Raw genomic sequence first — 22,386 nt, 5'->3', positions numbered from 1 at the left:
CGGAAGCAAGCTACGTTTTATATATAAAATGAGTTGCGTATATAAATTATCCAGAAATGTTGGATAGAGTCACAGCTGTTTCTAGTATCATATACATCCAGATAGTAAATTTAATTTTGAGATTTAAAAAAATTTGTCACCATGTAGTATGTTGCGTTTTCATTTGCAGTTCCTACAGTTCTTACACAAGGGACAGTAGTAGTAAGCATGTGTTGTCTCTATAGATGTCTTCCTCATTTTCAATTACATATGTTCTCCTAACAGGTTACAGTTAGAGTTAAATATATCTGCTCATGTTACTTGTTCGTGCTTGTGATTCATGCAAAGACATTTATTAAAGAATCCCTCTCTTTTCAGTGCTTGGGTGACCAGTCTGCTGCTCTTGTTGGACAAATGTGTTTTCAAGATGGACAGGCAAAAAATACGTAAGTGATTATGAAAGTTTTGAGATAAACAGCAGGTCTATTTTTAATTAAATTCTGTGTTCTCTTTCAATCTAAGTGCAAAATGCTTTTGTAATTATCACATACCTACAACTCTGCCTTTTGACTGTGTTAGCTTACAAGTAAAGAGTGTCCTGACTTTTACATAAAATACTAACGATATTAAATTGTGAGGTAAATTTTGTAACCGAGTAATTATGAGGAATCATCTCTATGTGACGGGAGGTTTTTCATTTTAAAATTCTCTAAAACACAGACTAAAGCAGTTGTCAATATTTAACTTCAGTGATTTAAAGCTAACCGTATACAGGAGGCCATGTAAGTTAGATTGCATAGATTTGAATGGCAAGAAATGTGCAGCGTTGCTAGATTGGAAGGATTCATTTAGGTTTCAGTGCTTAGCTTTGGTTCTATGTTTAGCTTAACATGGAGACTTGTAAATCTGTTTTTTTTTTTTTTTCTAGATCTCAACCTCTTAACATCCCTTGTTTAAAATATCTGATCAGTTAAATTGGGGAACTGGTATACTCAAACATTCGTTTGAGGAAGAGCTCTCTGTTTAAATGACTTATTGTTCCATTTACAATTGTGTGCTTAACTGAGTGTTTAGGTACATACACAGTATTGGACTTTCACAGATTTAATTACACATTAATCTGTAGTTGTTGATAATTACCTTTCACTTTACCTTCTATGTTTATATACCATTTTAATAGTTTAATAGTTAGTGGCCTTGCATTTTAATAAAACAAACATGAATATTGTCAGAAAGCATTTTTATAACACGAGATCTTTAGAAAAAAATCCAGTTGAACCAAAAGGTAAAAGTTAAATGTCAGATGGGTTTTTTAAACCTATTTGTTATACAATGATATCTTTTATTTTCTCCAAATACACCTGAAGATTTTCTCAGTACTATTTTAAGCTACTGCTTTCAGGGTATTAAAAATACTGAGAAACAATTATTTAGAATAAGTTAGAGTGAATTATGAGTTTTGCTATACTCATTAAATTGTGTTCTTGTATGTGTATGTGCGCACATACGTGTGATATGGTCTTCAAATGAGAAAAATGCCATTTTTAGAAATATTTGAACAGACTATGTTTATAAAAAGCTAATTTCTTTGTGACAGGAATGAAGTTTCTTAAATTTTCTCCTTTAAAAGTTTGAATTTAATTTTGTACAGTTTTTATTTTATAAAGTAGCTTTCATAATCAGCTTAGATTGAAGTGAGTAAACACTGCCACCAAAGAGGAGCTCTGTCTTAGTTTTCAGCCCTGATGTTCCTTGATCCAGTGACTAGACAAGAAATAGTGAGCCAGGGAAAGAACAGTGGAATTAGATCTTTCAGCTACAGCTTGCATTTGGATCAACCTTTAGAGGAAGGTTTTATGATCAGTTAGTGGAAGCATAGCCTCCAAGGGGGAAAAAAGTGATGTTTTGATCCTCTGCAGTGGAGTCATGGTTGCATGAACAGCGGTAATCGGTTACCCTTTAAACATACTGTTTTTAACTTTCCTTTTCTTTCACTCTAGGTATGGAACAGGATGTTTCTTACTGTGCAATACAGGTCATAAGGTCAGTTGCATGTTTTTCAGTTGTTCACTTGCTTTCAACAATTTTCTTATAAGTACTTGAATACAACTATAAATTAGACTTTCTCAGACTTACTAGCAGCAAGTATATTGCTATAAAGGAAAAATGCATATTGTAATCCAAAAGAATGGAAAATAGTAACTTTTTCAATATATTTAAGACTCAGTTTCATAGTTTCCAAAATAAACTCTCCATAGCAAGTTTCTCAGTCTTTCCTTATACGTGTTTCTTAATCTTACCCAAGAAGTGCTGAATGTTGTGTTACTTAACCGCATGCTTTTCCCCTTGACTTGGTTAATTCTTTTCTTCCCTTTGTTTTTTTCCCCATTTGTCCCATGTTGTAGTAGTAGTAGTAGTAGTTGAATAAATAATGGGAAGCTTTGGCTTGCGTCTTATTCACATCTCCTTCTGAAGAACCCCAATTCTCTGCTATTAAGAGTCTGGAAAGATTTGTGGATCTTGTGGAAACAAGAATTAATGCAAGTGATCTGAGGATTGTATCTTAGGTGCTTATTTGGAGTGCTAGATCATTTATTTGGTTTAAACTCTCTGTATTTCAAATTTGTGTCAGTAAAGGTTTTGTCTCTTGCTTATTGTCATTTGAATATATTCATTTAAATATTTTCTGCCTCTGTTCATGCTTTACCTTTACTTTTCCTTTCCCCTTTTAGTCTGTGTTTTCTGAGCATGGTCTTCTGACCACAATAGCTTACAAACTGGGCAGAGATAAACCTGTTTGTTACGCACTAGAAGTGAGTACAATATTTTCTTCCTTTTTATAGTAATATGTATGTAATAAGATAAAATGTACCATTAGTGATAGATATTCTTCTTTACTACTGTTTTCTTGTATCCTTCGGTTATTTTTAGAGAAACTGTTCAGGTGCACAGAAATTTAAATAGATTTTTATTATAGCTTAAGTGCCTCAAGGCTTATGTGTGTTTTTGATTATCCTATCTCTACCTCCAGTCAAAATAACTTGATCAAATATTTCTACACTGCATCACTTATATTTTCAGATCATTATAGCTAAAATATTTTTTCTGTTACGCAGTATTTCAAATCTGACTGATAGATAATAATTTTGTATTAAGATTATGTTATCCTCTCCCATAATAAAAGATGTGATTAGATGTCTTTGGTTTTTGCTTAGATCTAACGGATTTTATTTCTAACTTTTTAAACTGAATCAAATTTCTGAGACACGAAACATCTAAAAACTGAGCTCTTTTGATCTACTAAATTATAGATGCCTACTTCCAGAATCTAGTTCCTCAGTTCTCCACACAACTCGGAGGACATCCAAGTGCTGTAGATAATTAGGTTTTTACTCCTTTAACTTCAGGTTTTGGGGTTTAAAGCTCTGATTCTGAAGCACAGAGCAGCTCAGCAGCTATTTTGCACCAAAACTTCATTGGGATCGGTATAATAATTATTTTTCCATCTATCTCGCTTAGTGGACAAAACACAGTTATTGAATTGTCTGCTGCCCTTGAGCTTTTGTAGTGAGCCCATTTTTTCCATGTCAACCAGACAACTGGTGGGTTACAATACTCTCATGCAATATGAGAGGCTGTGTTCGTTTCCCTTTCCTTCCCTAAGGAAAGTTAAGCTTGCATTTGCCACCTTCCGGCAAACTTTGGATTTGTTGTTGTTGTTTTTTGTTGTTGTTGTTTAATCCAAGTTCTTAAAGCAAGAACTAGAACTACTGAGAATGATTCATAGGTCCACATGCTCAGGCATGCACATGCACACTGTCTTTCTTCCTCATCTCCAAGTCCTTAATTTTGCTGTTTGATGAAATAGCTTCAGCAGAAAGTATTGAGTACTCCCTTCTCCTGCATCCAGGCTACAATGGTCTACAATCTGGTAGTTGAGACACTCCCGACAAAGGCAAGAAATATGGATTCAGCTTTTTCTTTCAATCAAACCCATATCTTGTAACTGTAATAACTAGCTGGTTAGCAGCTTGAAGAAGGAGCCTTGCCTCCTCCTAGCGATGGCTTTGAACAAAAATACGGTGCTGCTTCTGTTTGCATTGAAGTTAGCTTAGGAGACTTGAGATGGTCTTGCTGAGGAATCCATTTGGACTTTGGTGTGAGATGGGAGCCATGCCATTCCTTTGTGATATGATGGGGGCATTCAGAGCCGTTTGCTGAGGCAGCAGTGGAATTTTGCTGGCAAATGCCAGTGCCTAAATTTTCTTTGTCTCTCCAGGCATTTGTAGCTAGACTGCAGCACTTGAAGAACTCAACCACATAATGAGTCTCATTTTTTTTAAATCAAAGCATAAAAATCTTAATTTGTCTGAAAAAGAAGACTGAGGCTACTGGACCTCATCATTGTATATTCAGGAGAAGACCTAAATGAGAGGGATCAAGAAGACTGCTTAGCAAATGTCATGGTAACTCCCCTCTAATGGAAAAATCGTGCAGTAGGCACCTTTTTTTTTTTTAGAGGGAACCTGAATAACTGGCTGCTGTTCTTACGTGGCAGCCTCTAGCTGGTTGTGAGCGTTCTTGAGAGTGCTCTAAGTTCTTACTATAATCTTGGACTTGGAGGCCACAGCTGCCTTTCCTCTCCAGTCCTGTAAAAACAAACATGATGCTGCCAGTTGTGGTCTCCTAATCTTGTAGTGATTTTGTTTCCTCTAGGGATCTGTTGCAATAGCAGGTGCTGTTGTTCGTTGGCTGAGAGACAATCTAGGTATCGTTAAGACTTCACAGGAAGTTGGTGAGTGTTCACAGTTTGGAGCTGTTAATTTTTTAGGTTTTCTTTTCACCTGCCTTGATGTCTCTAATGTTGAGCAAAAGCTCAAAATACTCAAGTAAGGAGAAACTGGAAGGTACATATATTTTGCTGCATTAAGATAATTCATTTCGCATCTATGAAATCACTGTTTATTGACATGTGTGTTTCATACAGCATATCACTAAGGTCTTTGAAACCCTTTGTCAGCTGCATTCTATTGCAGTTCATATTTTTTGGTAGTTTCCCTACCAAAGAGACGTCCAGAAAGGTATTACGCTTATAATGTATTTCCTGCTTTCATAAAATATTGAATTGTCCAAAGCCAAGAGTATGTAAGTCTCATCTATGGAACCCAGTAAAATTGTATCCTAAACCAACATACGCATTCCTGTCATAACCAGGAGAACCTGAGACCCTAAACATGCAGTCATCTATGTAGAAGGAGTCATATGCATTGAGGCAGTTGAAGACCTCAGTTGGCAAAGCTATCTCTTTAATTGAATTGTAGGTGATGATATAATCCATTTGGGCTAAGAATATTGTAATCTTTTGGAATTTGGGTAGCTGATGTTTTCTGCTTGAGCTGAACTGAAACCAGCTGATGTGTAGTATTATGGAAATGGGAACACAAAAAAGTTTGAAAAAGGAGAAAACTTTTGGAAGCATGCAAGTCTGAGTTTCAAAGTGACGGGTTTTAATGATTAATAGGATTAAAAAGTAATTCACTACATTTTTAAATATTCTGAATGTCTTATTCAAAAGTGGAAATATTTGGAACTCACATTTGACTTAAGACTTCAAAGACTAGGCAAAAACTGAGACTATCAAGCTGTTTTTTCTAGTTTGAAGTTTCACAGACCCATACGGAGGCATATATACCGTTGTCACTAGAATTATCCAGTTTTTCAAACATGATGGTACCTATTGACTTCATAAGTTTGACTAAACCTTTAAAAGGTTTAGGATTCAAGAACTTTAATCTTGTTGGTATTATTAAAATCAGGCAGGAATTTGTCACCATTTCCTATTTCTCTGAACATGTCTTCCTTCTCTCTTCATTGCTTTTTTAAAGTGGAGTCTGTATGAATTGAAGCAAAATGTTAACTTGTAGACTTTTTGGAAAAGTTGTCCTACCTCTCTTTATTGCTATGCTTCCATCCATGCAAACAGAATAACTTTATAAAAGCAGATAAAACATATGTTCTTTTTTTTGTTATAGAATATAGGAAGGAGCCACATACCTTACTTCTTTTGCAGTTCTGGATATTTTAATATAACTCTTTATAATTATAAATATTTTAATATTGGAGAACTCAGATATCCAAAGTTATTACTCGGGCATTAAGAAACTTGAGATTTCCTTGCAGCTGGCCTTGTAATTGCATGCTTAAGCTGTGAATTTAAAGCTCTAAATCCATTTGAAATTAGTGGGAGTTTAGTTCCTAACTCCCTTTGGTCTTGATCCAGTTTTCCTTGCTTGCATTAACTTAAATGCAAGTAAAGTGTGACCTTTTGGACAGCTTTGAAGGATACCCTTTGAAAACCTCACAGAATCTAAGTCAGTATATTGAACACACAGTTTTGGTTTTTGATTTTGATTTTTCATTTTATATATTGCACAGTCCCTTATTCCCTCTCTTTCACTTATAATGCTACAAATGGATAAATGGTTAATGAGCAGAATGACAGAGTTAGCTGTATTTTCTAGTTGTAAATGGCTTGGTTATTTTTGTGGCTACCTTGTATATTCTGAAATATTCCTCGTTTAAACAATGACATCTTTAAGTGTCATATTTATGTGCTGGTACACTTGTGAAAAGCTAAATAAAGACTGTTTTTCTGTGTGTGTGTGTGTGTGTGTGTGCGCACTAGAAAAACTGGCTGCAGAAGCTGGAACTTCTTATGGCTGCTACTTTGTGCCAGCATTTTCAGGACTGTATGCGCCATACTGGGAACCCAGTGCAAGGGGGTAAGGATCTGATTAAACACTGTGTTTGCAGGAAGATTTAATTATTTGAAGACACTAACAGTGTCTCTCCAGTTATCTGAGCACAGACTTTTTTGCTCCTTTTGTGTGTCAGGATACCTCATTTTCTTTGATATCTTCAACAGAGAAACAGAATTCTGATTGTATTCAGAACAGTAACTGCTGTTGGGAGAAGAAGAAGGAACAGTGGAAACTCAGCCTTCACAGGAAGAAAGTTTTAGTATAAAGAAGGTGTAACACCACTAACAGAGGCTGTATACACCCATCCCTAACTAAAATTAAATCTTAATATGAAATTATGGAAAACCACCAATCTTCAAAAAGATGAATGACTATACACAGTATCTTTTCCCAAGAAAGATTTTTGCTGTGATAGACAGGACTAGAATTAGCTAGCTCGGCTACTTCCCCCAATCAAAAAAGGAGATGGGGAGTCGGAAGGGATACCATTTGAACTGAGCTGTGGGTTTTGGAGGACGATTACAGGATGGTTCTATCGTTCTCAATGCTAAGGGTCCTGCTTTTTTTTTTTTTCATGGGTTTGTGATTCTGAAGGGATTTTAATCTCATGAAAGAGACAAAGAAGGTGTGCATACCTGTGAATTGTCAGGTAACAAAAGTAGAAAGTGAAGAATTTAATGCTGATTAATTTTTGTGAGCTCAGTTCCCTCTTGTTGCTGCCCTCACTATCTCAGATACAGTCCACTTAATTCCTTCCTCTCTTCTTCTCCCTCCCACCTTCTCTCCCCGTCTCACCCGTATGTCCAGCCTCTTCTTCACTTTCCGATCTATTAAACACTCTTTATGACAATCCCTTCCAACACCTTTCCTGTTGATTAAGACTTAACTAACTGGTATTAGTTAAAACTGCTGTTTTGAACAATAACCTTCTACTTGTGTTTTCTGCTATTGTGAGCTTGCCTACTATTGCTGGAATCAGACCATACCGTAAGAGTTAGAGAAGCATGATATGTTTAAATATAACTTTCCTAAAATGAAAAAAAAAAAATTGTAAAAGGATATCCAGTTCCCAAGATTTTGAGTAGTCTCATCTTTAGAATTTAGGTGCTTTTTGTAGTTAGGGGAAAAAAAATCTTTGACTTACCTGTTCTTATGATTTTTTTCAGAGCACAGCGCTTAACTCTTTAGCTTTTAAAAACTGATCTTTGGAATGGCAAAAACAAAAAAGGCCTTTCATATTGCATATATCCAGCACCAAATAAAGCTGCATTTCTTTGTACTATGTTAATTTATATTTCCACATCTGAAAGGTATTAAAAGGATGATCATTTGATCTGCAGTTCAGAAAACATTAACTGAGTCCAGTTTACTCATGGGTAGATGCAGCATAATTTCTATATCCAAAATTCTCTCTGAAGGTGCTGCAGCAGCTAATATTCAGAATGGATCTGATAACAAATTTAAGCATTTAGAGCACAGCACTGACCCAGTAGGGCTTTTCCTTAGGAACTGAATGTACGAGAGAATTTGGTAAGATGTGATAGGTGAAATTACTTTCTTTAAAGAAATATCAGCCTAGTTAATATAGTTTCCCTTTTTAAAGGAAGAACAACTAGAATGTGTGTGTGTGCATGCGCACATCCATGTGTGCCTATGCACCCATTTGCATGCAAATTGGCAATAAAATTTTAATTTATGACAATGAATTGTCATTGTATTGAGTGGGCACTGAAAATATATTTATCAGACAGATAGCTTATTACAGAGGCAAAAGAGTTTAGATTAAAAAGAAATAAGCTTTTTAATGTTAAAAATCATTCCTCATAACAATGGAACTGAAAGAGTTTTTAACTTCCCAGCCTAGGTCTGAAATATTTTCTGATAAAGATGTGTGCTCTAACTGTTGCATTTTTCTTTTCTTTCTCTTCAACAGTATTATCTGTGGCCTTACTCAGTTTACGAATAAAAATCACATTGCCTTTGCTGCACTAGAAGCTGTCTGCTTTCAAACACGAGAGGTAAAAGCAAATTAGATCTTAATAAATCCATTGTAAATGAGTATGATACCAGGAACTGTAACTCTTCAGGAATGGAGGATTGAAAAGACTTAATGAAGATTAATGATACACTTTATATTCTGCCTGGATACTATTCTTGTCTTTATATGGTGCTAATGTTGAAGAATTGTTCCTGTAGACTTTGCTACAATGATCTGGCTGGCTGTTACTTTATTTACTTTGGGCAATGTTGCTTTTTATCACCCTTGAAAATAAGGTGAGCATGTTTAGTGAATATCATGAGAGCAAAATATTCCAATGCCAATGCCATAACTAAAAAGTTGCATTTGTTCTACAACATGGAAAACTACCGTTTATACTCTCTGCTGTGACAGAAATGGCTTGTGTTGGTACCCAAGAACAAAAATGGGTTTCTTATTGCCTTTGCCAGCATTCTGCAAAAGCAAACCAAAGTTCTCAGTGAAGAAATGAATCCCTCCAACAAATCAAAAGGGAGCTCTATGTTCTGAGCATTAAGAAATGTTTGTATCATCACCTCCTATTAATTTATGCTCCTTCTTGTGTTCTGTACAAGTAGAGGAAAAAAAATGGCACTCCTACACCCAAAAGTGTAACAGTCAAACCTTGATTTGATTGCATGTTTTTAAACTGATGTTATTATTAACATGGAGGTTTAAAACAATACCCAGCTAAATCTATGTGAGAGGAGGAAAGCAGCTTAGTAATTCTGTGATGATAAAGAGTACTTCCATGGAACGGACAGCCAGAAACTTCACCCAGGCATCTACTTTTGAAGCTGTGCTAGGGAGCTCTGAGTCCTCAGAAAGCCACGAAGAAGCTTGCAAGTAGCCTATATCTTTGATACCAGAAGGTAGGGTGAAGTTACAGGGGACTGACCTGATAGCCCAGTTTGGGGTCTGTTCCTCTCTTTCCTTGTTCCGCCTCCTATGCATTCCCTATCATGTGACAGCCCAATGAACTTTCCAGCAGAAAATTATCCCTCTGTTCTCTGGGCTATTTTTCTGCTGGAATAATGACCTCAGCTGGCTCACAGAGTAGTGTAGCGTATGTCAGAAAAAGAGGCAGGTCGCATGGGTTGGGAGTAGGAGGGAGGGAAAAAAAGCTTTCAAAGTAAGGGTGAAGTCAACTGTTTGAATCAGTCTAATACTTTCTCATACTTTAGTCAATGTGCTTTTTCTCATAATGGTAGGAGTGCCTGAACAGGTGTGCTAGACACATCTAAATTAGTAAATTAACTTCTAGTGACACAGATAAAACATATGTACATTTTTCAAAGGTATATTGTTAGTTTTATCTTTTCAGAAGCAATTTCGTGTGTTACAGATCTATTAAAAAGCACATACGTATCAGTGAATTAAATACTCCGCTCTTAGTTATCCCTTGCAAACAGTTTAACATTTTTCACGTATTTTCAGCTATCCACCATGCTCAAAAAAAGGAATCGGAATTTTACTAACAATTACACTCACAGCGTATTCTTACAGTCTAATAAAATATAAAATTCTTAGTTTTCACTGAAAATCAAAAATATCTGAAGAGAACACTCTTTCAAAACTGTTCAGTGCTCAGCAGTTCCTACTGAACTATCTTCCAGATTGCCAGTTCAAACAATGTATAATGTCACCATTCTTTAATGTATTAAATTAGAGAAAGTAGACAACTAGACAACTTGTAGTCAGCTAAAGGACTCCATTGAGTAGTTCTTCTTCCTAGGTCAGCTTTGATGAAGGTTGTGGTTGTCGTCTTCTACTTGGAAGGTTGCCACCAGCTTTTCTTCAAATGTTTCTCAGAAACTTACAGGGCTGGGTTTGTAGCATCAGAGGAAAACATTTCCTGTGTTGAGATTTCTGAAGTAAACTGAATGCACTTGCTCTATATTAAACAAATCTGTAATGTCACTAGCTCCATTTTGCCCTTTTGATGAGTAGACCTTGAAGTTGTACATTAGGCGGGGAGAAAATTATCTGTCTTACACTCTTTAGCAAACACTGACTTATCACTGTTTTATACTTGAATTTCTCTATAATTCAGTCATAACATGTATTAATCTTACTTAAGATTTTAGATGCTATGAACAAGGACTGTGGGATACCACTAAGCCAGCTACAAGTAGATGGAGGAATGACCAATAACAAAGTTCTCATGCAACTCCAATCAGATATTCTCTGTATTCCAGTAGGTAAGATGAAAGTACCACTATTGTTTTCTTTGTAAAGCTGAAAAAAGTATTGACTTGTAATAGCTAATGAGGATCAGTTGGTTGGCTTTTTTTCTTGCTAATCTTTTACTACTACTTGTGAATATTTTTGCATAAAAAGTTATTGGATCTTACATCAAATGTTGAGAATCATTTTTCTAGGGAATTGTTGGCACTTGTTTCTCTTGTTGGAATATTATAGCATTATGAGTGCATTGAACTTTGAAGTTGTCATATCAATTTCTAAACATCTAGCGTCTTCTACAATCAGTGAAATTAATGCTCTACTGCAGCATGTTGGCCCTGAGAATCTTACGCAGAGTTAAACCAGAACTTTGCACCTCCACTGCTCATGTTTAAGTAAGCATTTCAGCAAACAGCAAATACACTTTTTTTGTTCCCTTTGCCTTCACAAACCTTTGATCTCATTTACAGGTAAATAGGAGACCCACAAAATACCTTGACCACTCTGTTTTTCCCAGAACAGCAATAATAATATGAAATACAAACCCAAACAGAGTTGTTCCTCTCTGCTTGCCTCTCTGAGGCAAATAATGTTTTACAAAGCCATTATTTTGATCCAACCACAATGCAAGCATTTTGCAAATGATCATACAACACCTCTTTCATAGAAAGTCCCTGGAATGATAAAAAGGCTTTTGAAGGATGTGTTTCAATGCACTGAGTGCATGGCTTTTTAAAGACTTCACTTGAAAAGTGTGAGTGGAGCATTTCAGCATCAGTGAAAAGCAAACATCTTTCTCAAGACATGTTTTAATAAGTCTGGCTGATTTAGAATTGTTGAATAATGTAAGTTATACGTTAGTGTTCTTAAGGATGCCGTATATCACTGAGCAATATCAGGATAATATTATACATTCTCAGCTATAATGATGAATGATAATTTGTTGTATGAAAGTACTAATCTTATCTAATCTCACCTAATATGCAGCTGCTAGAAAATTATTCAGAAAAACATCATGATGTCTCTTAACCACAAACATATGAAACACTTCAGTAATAGCAAGCCAGTGAAAAGTTATTAACTCTAGAGAGATTATAGCTTACCTTTAATGATATACGGTACACAAGTCTCAAATTATCCAGTGCTTAATAGTTACCAGATGAAAGGACATGATCAGTAAAATCAGCTTTTAAAGGATCCTCTGCTTGAAGCAGAGGAGGAGATAGTTCAAGAGTTAATGGAACAGATTTACCACTAACATCTTGGACAGGATGATCTTCTGCAGTGTCTATGGAAAGTGAACAAACTAGTAAGTAGAGGTGTATAACCTCCTTTAAGACTTCTTTTCTAAATATAAGTGCTTTTAATAAAATAAAGTATCTAGAGCAGGGGAACAAGATGGATAAGCCAGGGGATCACTGCTTTGGGAAGGGAGAGAGAGAACGATAAAATATCTCATTATTAACAAGAACATACCAAGGAAATTGGTGGCTGAAGTCAGCAGCCATACACATGGTATGAAAAAGGGGCAATTAACGTGATTCTCTCTTGGAGGAAGTGCTGATTCAAGGTATTCCAGAGACTTAGACGACTCAGAGGTGAAGTTAGTGTCATAACCATGTGATTGGTAATAAATTGAGATTTGCAGATGGTAAACCTAAGGGAAGCCTACCTAATACATAACAGTTGTATAAAATATATGTCACTCTAACTATATACACAAGGATATAGTTCTGATGCCATCAAATTGACTTCCATGAAAAACTGTCATGCCTTCTCTCTGGTTTCCTTCAGTAAAGCCATCAATGCCTGAAACAACAGCTCTAGGAGCTGCTATGGCAGCAGGAGCTGCAGAAGGAGTTGGAATTTGGAGTCTAAGCCCTGGAGATTTGACAGCAGTGACATGTGAACGATTTGAACCACAGATCAACCCAGAGGGTAAAAACATCTAAGAACTTGCAAACTTAAAATTTGATGTCCAATAATAGAACAGGATTTTTCCTTTATTGCATTAAGCTATATGTAATTATCCTCAAAAATGATGAAGATCAGCAGTGTTTGCAGTGTTTGGTTTAGGAAATAGTGCATTCTGCTTGCTGTTTTGGTCATTTGTTGACTAGTAAGATTGGAAAAAATGTTTAGATGTTATAATACAGAGGAAGTGGAAAGTAGAAAACGGCGTGTGTGCTCTTTTCTTTGGGTGATGGGTTTTTGTTTGTATGTGTGTTTTCTTGTTTTTGTCTTTAAAGCTTGGCAACTGGCATTGCAATTAATGGCTTTTGATTTATATCAAGAGAAAACAAAGAAACCTGTGTTGGCTTTTCATTTCTCAGTCTTTAAAGCTTTTCACTGAGAAAGGTGATGTCTCCGAAAGCTCCTGTACGTTTATGAGTTTTCACAGATGTAGAGAGGTCAAACTAAGTTTTAGGAGACTCTTTAGGCTTTAAAAAACCTACAGCAATCATTGTTTTTTAGGTAACTCTTTCATCAGTTCTTAAGTGCTCCTAGAGACAGGAAAGCATATGCTTGACCTAATAGTTATCCCATGTGCCTAACAAACAAATGCATTTTTGTCTCTTTAATTGTTTTTTTAACTTTTTGTATAGGTTTTTGTTTTACATTCCAGTTTGATTATAATTACTGCTATAATCCATACTTCAAGTCAGTATTTTCAACACTGGAGGATTTCTACATGAATAATAATTGTTTCATTTCATCCTACTTATAAATCTGCTTATTGGTGAACACGCACAAAGTTGTTTTTAAGATTTATTTCTCCTTACTGGGCATGATTACTTTTTTAATCTATTCAAAACAATATTTTGCATTTTGTGTGTGTGTGTGTGTGTGTGTGTACAGACAAACTATAGTATGCCAAGCTGTGGAAAGCCAAGACTGTAGACTCTGCTTCTTAAATGTTTGTAACTGTATTCATATAAATTTAAAGACTTTTCTGTTTGCTGATTTCTCAATTTCAGAAAGTGAGTATCGTTATGCCAGATGGAAAAAAGCTGTGATGAAATCTATGGGCTGGGAAACATCTGAAGCTCCTTCAAATGGTAAACCAGTGATTAATGCAGGTTGAGTATTGTTAATTAGCCAGTTAGCATAGTTAATTAATCTTGAGATTAATGACCTTTTCTGTTCATACCATCACTGGTCTATTCAATTGGTTTAAAACGATTATTTAAAAGAGCTGTGGAAACAAAGCAGGAAGTAGATAGGCTTTCTTCTTGAAAGAAGAACACAGGCAGCATCTTGTAGACCTCTAAAAACAGAGGTGATTAAATCAGGACTAAACTACAGGCTTTGCAGTATAGCATTGTTTTAAAAAAATCCTCCCTAAAATAATAAATTCAGCACAATGCTGAGACAGTGCAGTGATTTCTTAAACTTTCCTATACTACGCCTTCATGTTGCAAAAGAGAAAAGCTTCATCCTGTGATTATTTTTCTTGCAATATCTTGCTTTATCCTATGCTGTATAGGAAGGAGGGATGGATAACCGTCCTGAAATCTGTTTGACCCACAAGAACTAAGAGCAAGAACATATCATAAAGTAAAGAATTGCACAGACCTATTGCATGCATACAGAGAATATACAAATGCTTGTGAGGGATTAAACAGGGTATTTCTTTTGAAATAGAGGGCTTTTGCATCTGGCAAGTTTGAATTAAATAAAAGCTGCAGTTTTCTATCATCTGTAACTTGAGTTTATATTTCTGCACCGTTTCGGGATAAGTTTTCAGGCCTGAATCAAACTGCATGTCATTTGTAGGTCTTATCTTCATTTAATTTTGTTTCACTTAAGCTGGATAAGTGCTAGAATGAGAAGTATACAATTTTAAAGTATATTCAAAATGTAAACTCTCCCGATAGACACTTCATGCAGTGGCAACTGTGGTTAACTTTATTACTGAAAGATAAAGCTAAAATTTTCCTTTTACAATACTATATATACATTTAGGTATCTTATTTAACACTGTGGTTGTGCAAACAATTCTCTCAATCCTGTATAGAAGGCAAATAAGTATGTTAGCAGGAGTATCAGGATTCATTTCAGTATTGTCCATTATGATTTAGTAGGCTTACATCTCAGCTCTGTATTATGTAACCTAAAATTCCACAGGGATGCGTATCTTACCTATTTATCTTTGTTTTCTTTTGAAGCATAAACAATTCTATCTTGCGGAAAATAAAATCTTGCTCTTCAACTATTGTGAAAAAGGGATGTTCATCAAAATCTACCTTCAGCGATTACCTGTTTTACCACTGGGGGAAAAAAATAGATGTTTTTCTTTGTTCTTTCTTTGACACTTTGCTTTCTGCCTGTTAGAAGCATTTAAGATTGAAGAATACTAGAAATGGGCTCAACCTAAATAGTTCTAGCAGGGGAATTTGGATTTAAACTCTTATGATGAAAGCCTATTTCAAATTATTGTGGGGGGTTATGCACAAACTTTTTTGGCTTTTCTGCTAATGTCACTACCTTTGTTACTTTTTGCTGTTCATATGATTTTTAACACATATGCTGCAATTTATATATATATTTCTCTTTTGATTTGCTTGACTGGAAACACCTTCCCCTGGATGACATCAGGTGACACTAGTATCTTCTGTAGTCTGCCTTTGGGTTTTTTTATTATGAGTAGCATGATAATGTTAATCGGAGCAAAGTACGTCTCAGGTTAGTTATTACTTGAACTAGATCATTTTAAAAGCTATCTACGCTAGTTTAAATGTTGAGTTTTTTATCTTCTATCTGTTTATTTTCAGCAAAAATGATGATGATTTTTGTTGCTCATGCACACGAATGTTTATAAGGTTATGAATTAGACATACAATACTTAAGGAAACCAAGCAAAGATCATCTTGAATTCATTGTCACATGCCATGAAATTCATGTTAGATGTTCGTGAAACCTTGAGCTATCCCTTCCCTTCATCTAGCTACTGCAGACCGTATACAGGTTATAAAAAGGAAATAGGTTGGAGCAGCCAGGCAGAGTTTTGCATTGCCTGCGTTACAATTAGAGTAAGTTTCCATCCTTTGTCTTGTAGTTCTTCTCATTAAAATTAAAAATCATTTTGAGGATTGAGAAGGAAGGCTTCTCTTCTGTCCCTGAAAGGCTTCAGGGACCCCTTTTTCTGGTCCCCTGGGAACTATTATATGGATAGAAAACTTCTTCCATTAAATCTATAGAGTATTCTTTTTGTACTTTGCTCTTCATTGGATAAGTGAATTTCATTTTTTGTAAAGAGAAGAAACCCTGATAAGCCTCTCCACAAAAACAGTTTTAAGGGATTGTGTGCATATGCAATGAAGATGCATCTTTAACCCGTTCATAAATATCTTATTTTAAAAGAAAGTTGATACTGAAGAGAACAGTGTTAGTTACTTGTGCCAGAAATAAGACATTTTATTAACATATTTGTATGGTAAGAAAAACAAGTCTATATGGCAGTCATTTGTTTGTAGTTTTTGTGTTTCATAATTTCATCCCAAATAAAATGTTTTACAGTATAGCTATTATTACTTCTCAGTGAGCTTCTTAGGAGTGGTTGTTTTTTTGGGAGGAGGCTTCTTTTTTAATTAAACAAACTGTTAAAGACTCTATCATGCTCCTATGGTGATGTGTTTGTATTTTGCTTTTAGTCATTCAGCCTGAATTTACCATTCAATTGTATTTTTCCTTGCATGAAGAGACTGTCTGAGCTTATAGGAGAACTAAAATCAAACTAATCAGATGCTCAGTAAAAATCAAACTGAACAAATGGATTGGCATTGATTTACTAACTCTGGAATGTTTCTGTAGATGAGAACAAGCTTGTTTATGAAAAGCATAATAAAACCAGCTGTGAGTAAGTGGGTAAATTTTTAACAAGCTGAACTAAGCAACTTGATTGTGAATTGCAGGTCAAATTTTTGACCACATGGGGGATACCTACCATAATATGAAAAGCAGCAGTAAGTGGGCAGATAAGCAACTTAAAATCTGGGTGAACAACTTAAATTTTGGGTGTATTGCTTTTTAAAAACAACTAATCAGTAACCTGTATATATATATCTAAACTCATACTGTTGAAACCCATAAAAACCGACTTTCTTTCCCTTCCTTGAAGTTGTCTGTGCTTTTCTTTCCCATAAATGGAAAATATATTCATCTCAATTCACTCTGGCCTTCAAAACCTATCTTTGCTCTTGTTTTCAAGTAATAATAACTTAGGGAGTTTTAGTATGTAATTTACATGATAATTTACATGGACAGGAGAAGTTGCAAGAAATTTCCATTTTTTTCTTTTTTTAAACATAACTTCTAAATAGGACTAGCATCAGTGATGATATGTACAGGTTGTAGTTTTGCTCAACTGTGTGTTAGGATAGAATGTAATATAGAACTTGTATTGCTGATGGGAGCACAACTGCTTCCCTGTTAGACGTTTACTCTGATAAATCTCCTTTTGCTTTAAAAAGACAGAGCTAACTGACCAGACTTTCCTTCTAACTTCAGTACTGGAACTCCATTAATTAATTTGTTACATTTTATCTTTTAATGAAACAATGGAACTCCAACGCAGTCATCAGTATAGTAAGTTTGAGGATTGAATCTACTGAGGATTGAATCCATACTTCATGTGCTGAAACAGCAGTAAGTCTTACATAGCAACAGTGTTATTGTTAAACATGTATCTCTAGGGCAGGGCTATGATTTTACAGTTGCTGAAACGTAAGAGAAAAATCTGCTGTGGCAGAGTACAGAGCACTAATGTTGCAAAAACCAATATAGGGTACTGCTAAACTAACTGCTTTTTCATGCAGTACCTCAAGACTGAATATGAAGAACAATGCTGCATTTCATGATATTGTTTCATGATTTCATCAAAATCAGGTCAATTATTTGCACTTTATTTTATGATCTGCATTCTTTTTCTGTCCAGTGAAGAAAGGACCAATATTTTATTTTATTTCATGCTTAAAACAGGTTGTATGTAGCAATTGGAGTCCTTATGCAAAGATTTTGCAAGTCTTTCAAACTAATTTTGGAACTGGACACCTGAGAGATTTCAACCTACTGTGCAGCTATACTCTTTTTGAGGGGGAAGGGCGAAGTGCCTTTGTATGCTTAAATTGGCTCAAGTGAGATATAAAAACAGAGAACTAGTTACTTATGGGATCTTATGCTACATATGGGATCTAAAGTCCTTTGACTTTATCCTCACAGAACAGGATGTCAGGACTGGTAGTGATGTCATATTCCTCCTACCTAAATAGTCTTAGTGCTTTATTTTTTCTAAGATTCTATTTTTCCTGTTTAGTCTTTTGTGTTGTGATAGTTTGTGCCAAACTGCAAACTGTTTTATATATAGGGATCACTATGCAGTTCTGCAAGTTAGCTGCAGTAATATTTCCTGTACTCTGAAATCTGAGCTGATATTCAGAAAATATTAGGCTTAGAGTACCCTTCTTCAATCCTTCTACTTGTTAAAAGTTTACCCATCTTGATTAGTGTGGTCTCTTCTCTCTTGCTATATGCACATCCCACACACTTAAGAGTGCTGGCTTACATACGTGCAGTTGTGGCACAAGATACATCTAATTGCCTTTTTACCATTACTTGAAAACGAAGGATGATTATACAGAACTCCTTCTATAGCTCAGCTGTATTATAGAGTGCTAAAAATGTTTTAGGGTAAATTCTATGCTACTAATGCATATTCTTTCCTATTTAAGGTACTGATAAATGAGACTACTTAATGGATTACCTGGATGCAGCTGATTCTTTTTTTTGTTTGTTTGTTTTACGTATGAAGAGATTCCACCACCGATGTGATAATACTGTTTGAGTGACTGAATCTATTTATAAACCCATCTGTTGCCAGGCCTTGAGCAACCTCCCTGTGGTACACTGAACTGAAACTTAGTCATCGTCCTGTGACTTCTCTGCTTCCTTCCCCACCGACTCCATTACACTGGAAGCCTTTGGGTTGACTGTCTCACATCATGAAATTTTAAAATTTCAGAAGCTCTAGCTTTGAACTTTGGAAAGTTGCCATTTACAAAACTTCTGGGGTAATTTCAGATGTTTTCCTATCCTTTTCAGGGTTTTGGTACTTTATAAAATGCACTGCAGAAAATTATAATGATGCACTATAGATGTTTGTAAGCATCTTGTAATGTTTTTTCCAGCTGCTGTGAATTACCTATCATATTTCTATGGTTGCCAAAGATGTGTTGTTTTTGTGGCCATTGATCTGAAACACCTTTAATGGTACAAACCTTTTAAATACTAGCTCAAAATGTATCTTCAGTAGCACACATTGCCACTGGTTTGGCAATGAAGAGGTTGCAGATATGGTCACCAGAGTACGATCAAAATGATTGATCCCGAAGTTAAATAGAGGTTGGATTAGGCTTCTGGTATATGTAGCCAGTCTGCCTATTAATAAGTATTTAAGACACTAAGTCCTATAACTTTACCTTTAAAGAGGTAGGAGTAAATAGACATTTCAGTTAAGGCTATGTTTCATGTTCTTATCTGTTTGAGTTTGTTTTGAAAGACAAATTTGATAGAGGGTGCAATTCAAAAGAGAACTTCTTAGTCCTCTGTAGCTGGTAACTCTTAAAATTACTCTTAACAATATACTTTTCTTGACCAATACTGCATATGTTCTGTCATCCTGCTTAAGGATATTTTGGTGATTACATGTTAAATTTTTGAAAGTTGAAGATGAATTAGTTTTCCTTTAAAGAGGGTCCACTCCCAATTACATATCAGTGCTCTAGTTCTTGATCTCATTTAGTATATCTCAGGGACCAAAATCTCCCTTTCAATTTCCGTGTCCATAGTTTTAACAGCAAGTTTTCCCAAAATATGCTTGGTCAACCCAAGATCCTGGCCTAGAATTGTAAGCACCTGGCACCTGAAACTGGCCGTTGGAATTCAGAGGCAACATGGTTGAAAACTGAGTTGCATCCACTTTGAAACTTTAGATCCTCCGTAGGTAAAGGAGTGAGGCAATAAACTTCAGCTTTCCTGTTGGTATCAGCAGCATGAGAAATGCTGGCCTTATTGGACAGGTCAAAGAAAATGTGTTCTTGTATAGTGTCACTAGATCTCTATAGAATGATATTGAGGTGAAATGTGGGAACAATAACTTTCAAAACAAATTACAAAGATGTATTTAAATGCATGAGGAGTTAAAGGGAGTGGCTTTTTGTGTGTGTTTGTTCTTAAAGGTTTTTATCAAAAGAAGTTATTCTTTAACAAAGTTTATTTTTTCTTCATTAAACTGTAAATAGAGGTTTAGTTTTTAAAAGAAATGTTAAATATATGTGTGTCTGAAGCAATGGATTGCATAGAAATTTAGATCTGTACAATATATTTAATATCAAATGCATATTCATTGCCTTTTTATTATAAAGTGCAATGACCTTTGAAAATGTGACTTTTAATTCAGAAGTTAGAGAAGGAGTATTTTCCTCCTCTGATTGCATGTATAAATTCAGCTGAGGGGATTTTTATGCACAGGTGAAAATATAACACCAACATTCTAATCCCACAACTCCTGTAAATACCTGAATGTGAGGTGCAACAACTAAAACTTCTGGGTTTTCCAGTTTATATGGAGAGGTGAATAAAGAGTGAAAAATGAACATGAATCTGTAGAAAAATCTTTATATTCCTTACCTTTTCTCCAAGCTGTTGATGTTCTTACACCGCGGAACAGGAGTTAACAGCAGCTTTTGGAGCGTACAGGTCAAGGGCAGCACAGACCTCAAAAACCGACTTCTGAGTATGACTTCTTGCCAAAAATACTGAAGTAGTGAAACTGGGAATGGTTAATGTTGAAATGTTGCCTTTGCGAGTGGTGTATGAGGCAGAGGGAAAAAAAGTAGCGTGTATTATTCAGGAGGGGGATTTTTTTGCTGCTTTTTCTGATATATCTTTTACTGAGTAACATAATTCCTATTACTTTTTCACTGAGTAAATATCATAATTTTATTTTCAATTGCTGTTGCAAGTATTTTTTAAGAATCTCATACCACTGTAAACTTTCTACCAACATAGTTGAATTCAGTTGTAAACTGTGCAGGGGCAGAACTGCTGAAAAGTAGCTTTTGTGACTAGAAAGCTATGAATTTTTTTTTTTTCTATAAATTACCAGATTTATAAAGTCTTACTTGTGAAATGCATTCACTTGGTATTAAAATACCGTAAACAAACTGGTGTATTTTGTCATTTTATTCTTGCATGTCATCTTGCAGATACGTTTTCATTAATATTTTTTATAAGGACCATTAACATGCACTGAGACCTATTAAGCAATAGCGCCTCCGCTTTAAGTCTTGCACACACATACTTTAACTTGCTGAGACACATGGATCTAAAATATGTGCTACTGGGTTGGGTTTTTTTCATGATATATTCAATTTCATGGATTGGATTAGAAACAACTCTGACTTCTTCAACCCCCACCATTCAGGAAAAAGCAAAGAATTATAAGAAGACAAAGAGGGATACAGTCCTAATATATTTGGTTTGAAGGCTGCAAACAATATTGTTTGGTGATACTGCTGAAGATTAAAAAGCTATTATGAGTTGGGCGAAAGAGAAACATCAATGAAATAGAAAACATTGCTGAGGGCAATATCTAGAAGTAAATGAAATATCTGTTTTTTAAAAAATAGAATAGAGGGTATGTATATACAGCAACTCCCTTCAAAACCATCATGGGGAGGATACATTTATGCAGTGTGCTTGCCGTGTGCTTGCCACATTCTTTTTCTTTTATCTGTACGTAAATCAAAATTGTATTTTGCACGTCTACTGCCACATAGTTATACCAAGGATGTAGCCTTCAGCCATAGTCTTTATGAAGTCACTGGTCTCATATATCAAAAGTGATTGTGTGAGCCAGAAACAAATCACGTGAATATCATGTAAATTATCATCACAGATTTTGACTAACACATTATTACTCAATAACAGACTTCTACATCTGCTCATGAGGTTTTAAAGCTTTCCTTGAGCCTTGCCTTTAGCTGTATTTACAAAAGCATACTGAAACTTCATGGTTCATCAGAGAGGAGAATTATGAGAACAGAAGAATATTCTTCTAATTAGTACAAATAATTACACTTACTTTAATATGAAGTTTTATTTACATGTATAACAAGTGCTTTTCAACAAAAGCTAATATACTGTCTAGTCTGCTGTTGTAACCATGTGCAAACAAACTTCTTAATATCCATGTCTGCGTCCAATAATCCTCCCATCTAAAGAAGCTTGAATCTGCTCTGATTGGAATGCCACCCCATTAACAGATGTAGCACAAGCTCAGAGTGATTTTTTTTTCTTATTATTATACTCGGCTGGCATTTATGGAAGCAGTACACATAAATCCTGGAGATGAGGACAAGCAGATGACTAGCAGCACTTTAAAGC

The 22,386-nt window shown here is 35.3% G+C and overlaps 1 protein-coding gene across 11 annotated transcripts in view; it reads left to right on the top strand.

Moving 5' to 3' along the window:
* The window catches only part of GK (glycerol kinase), a 37,415-nt gene extending 16,251 nt beyond the window's left edge, over positions 1–21,164 (top strand). For 2 of the 11 annotated variants that reach the window (XM_068917211.1, XM_068917202.1), the window contains 12 exons: positions 358–425; positions 1,980–2,022; positions 2,712–2,792; positions 4,696–4,774; positions 6,665–6,761; positions 8,674–8,758; positions 10,838–10,958; positions 12,736–12,879; positions 13,920–14,000; positions 15,541–15,627; positions 17,519–17,589; positions 18,672–21,164. In XM_068917211.1, the coding sequence (XP_068773312.1) occupies positions 358–425; positions 1,980–2,022; positions 2,712–2,792; positions 4,696–4,774; positions 6,665–6,761; positions 8,674–8,758; positions 10,838–10,958; positions 12,736–12,879; positions 13,920–14,000; positions 15,541–15,627; positions 17,519–17,562 (930 nt within the window). In that variant the 3' untranslated portion in view covers positions 17,563–17,589; positions 18,672–21,164. Of the gene's footprint in view, positions 1–357; positions 426–1,979; positions 2,023–2,711; positions 2,793–4,695; positions 4,775–6,664; positions 6,762–8,673; positions 8,759–10,837; positions 10,959–12,735; positions 12,880–13,919; positions 14,022–15,110; positions 15,628–17,518; positions 17,590–18,671 lie in introns of those variants that run through there. The other 9 variants (XM_068917250.1, XM_068917232.1, XM_068917226.1 and 6 more) reach the window with 5 other exon arrangements.
* Positions 21,165–22,386: the final 1,222 nt, after the last annotated feature.

Source organism: Struthio camelus, chromosome 1 (assembly GCF_040807025.1).
Source record: "Struthio camelus isolate bStrCam1 chromosome 1, bStrCam1.hap1, whole genome shotgun sequence".
NCBI classification, from domain to species: domain Eukaryota; kingdom Metazoa; phylum Chordata; class Aves; order Struthioniformes; family Struthionidae; genus Struthio; species Struthio camelus.
The sequence above is the reverse complement of the archived record's forward strand: the minus strand, read 5'-3'. Positions and strand labels throughout refer to the sequence as shown.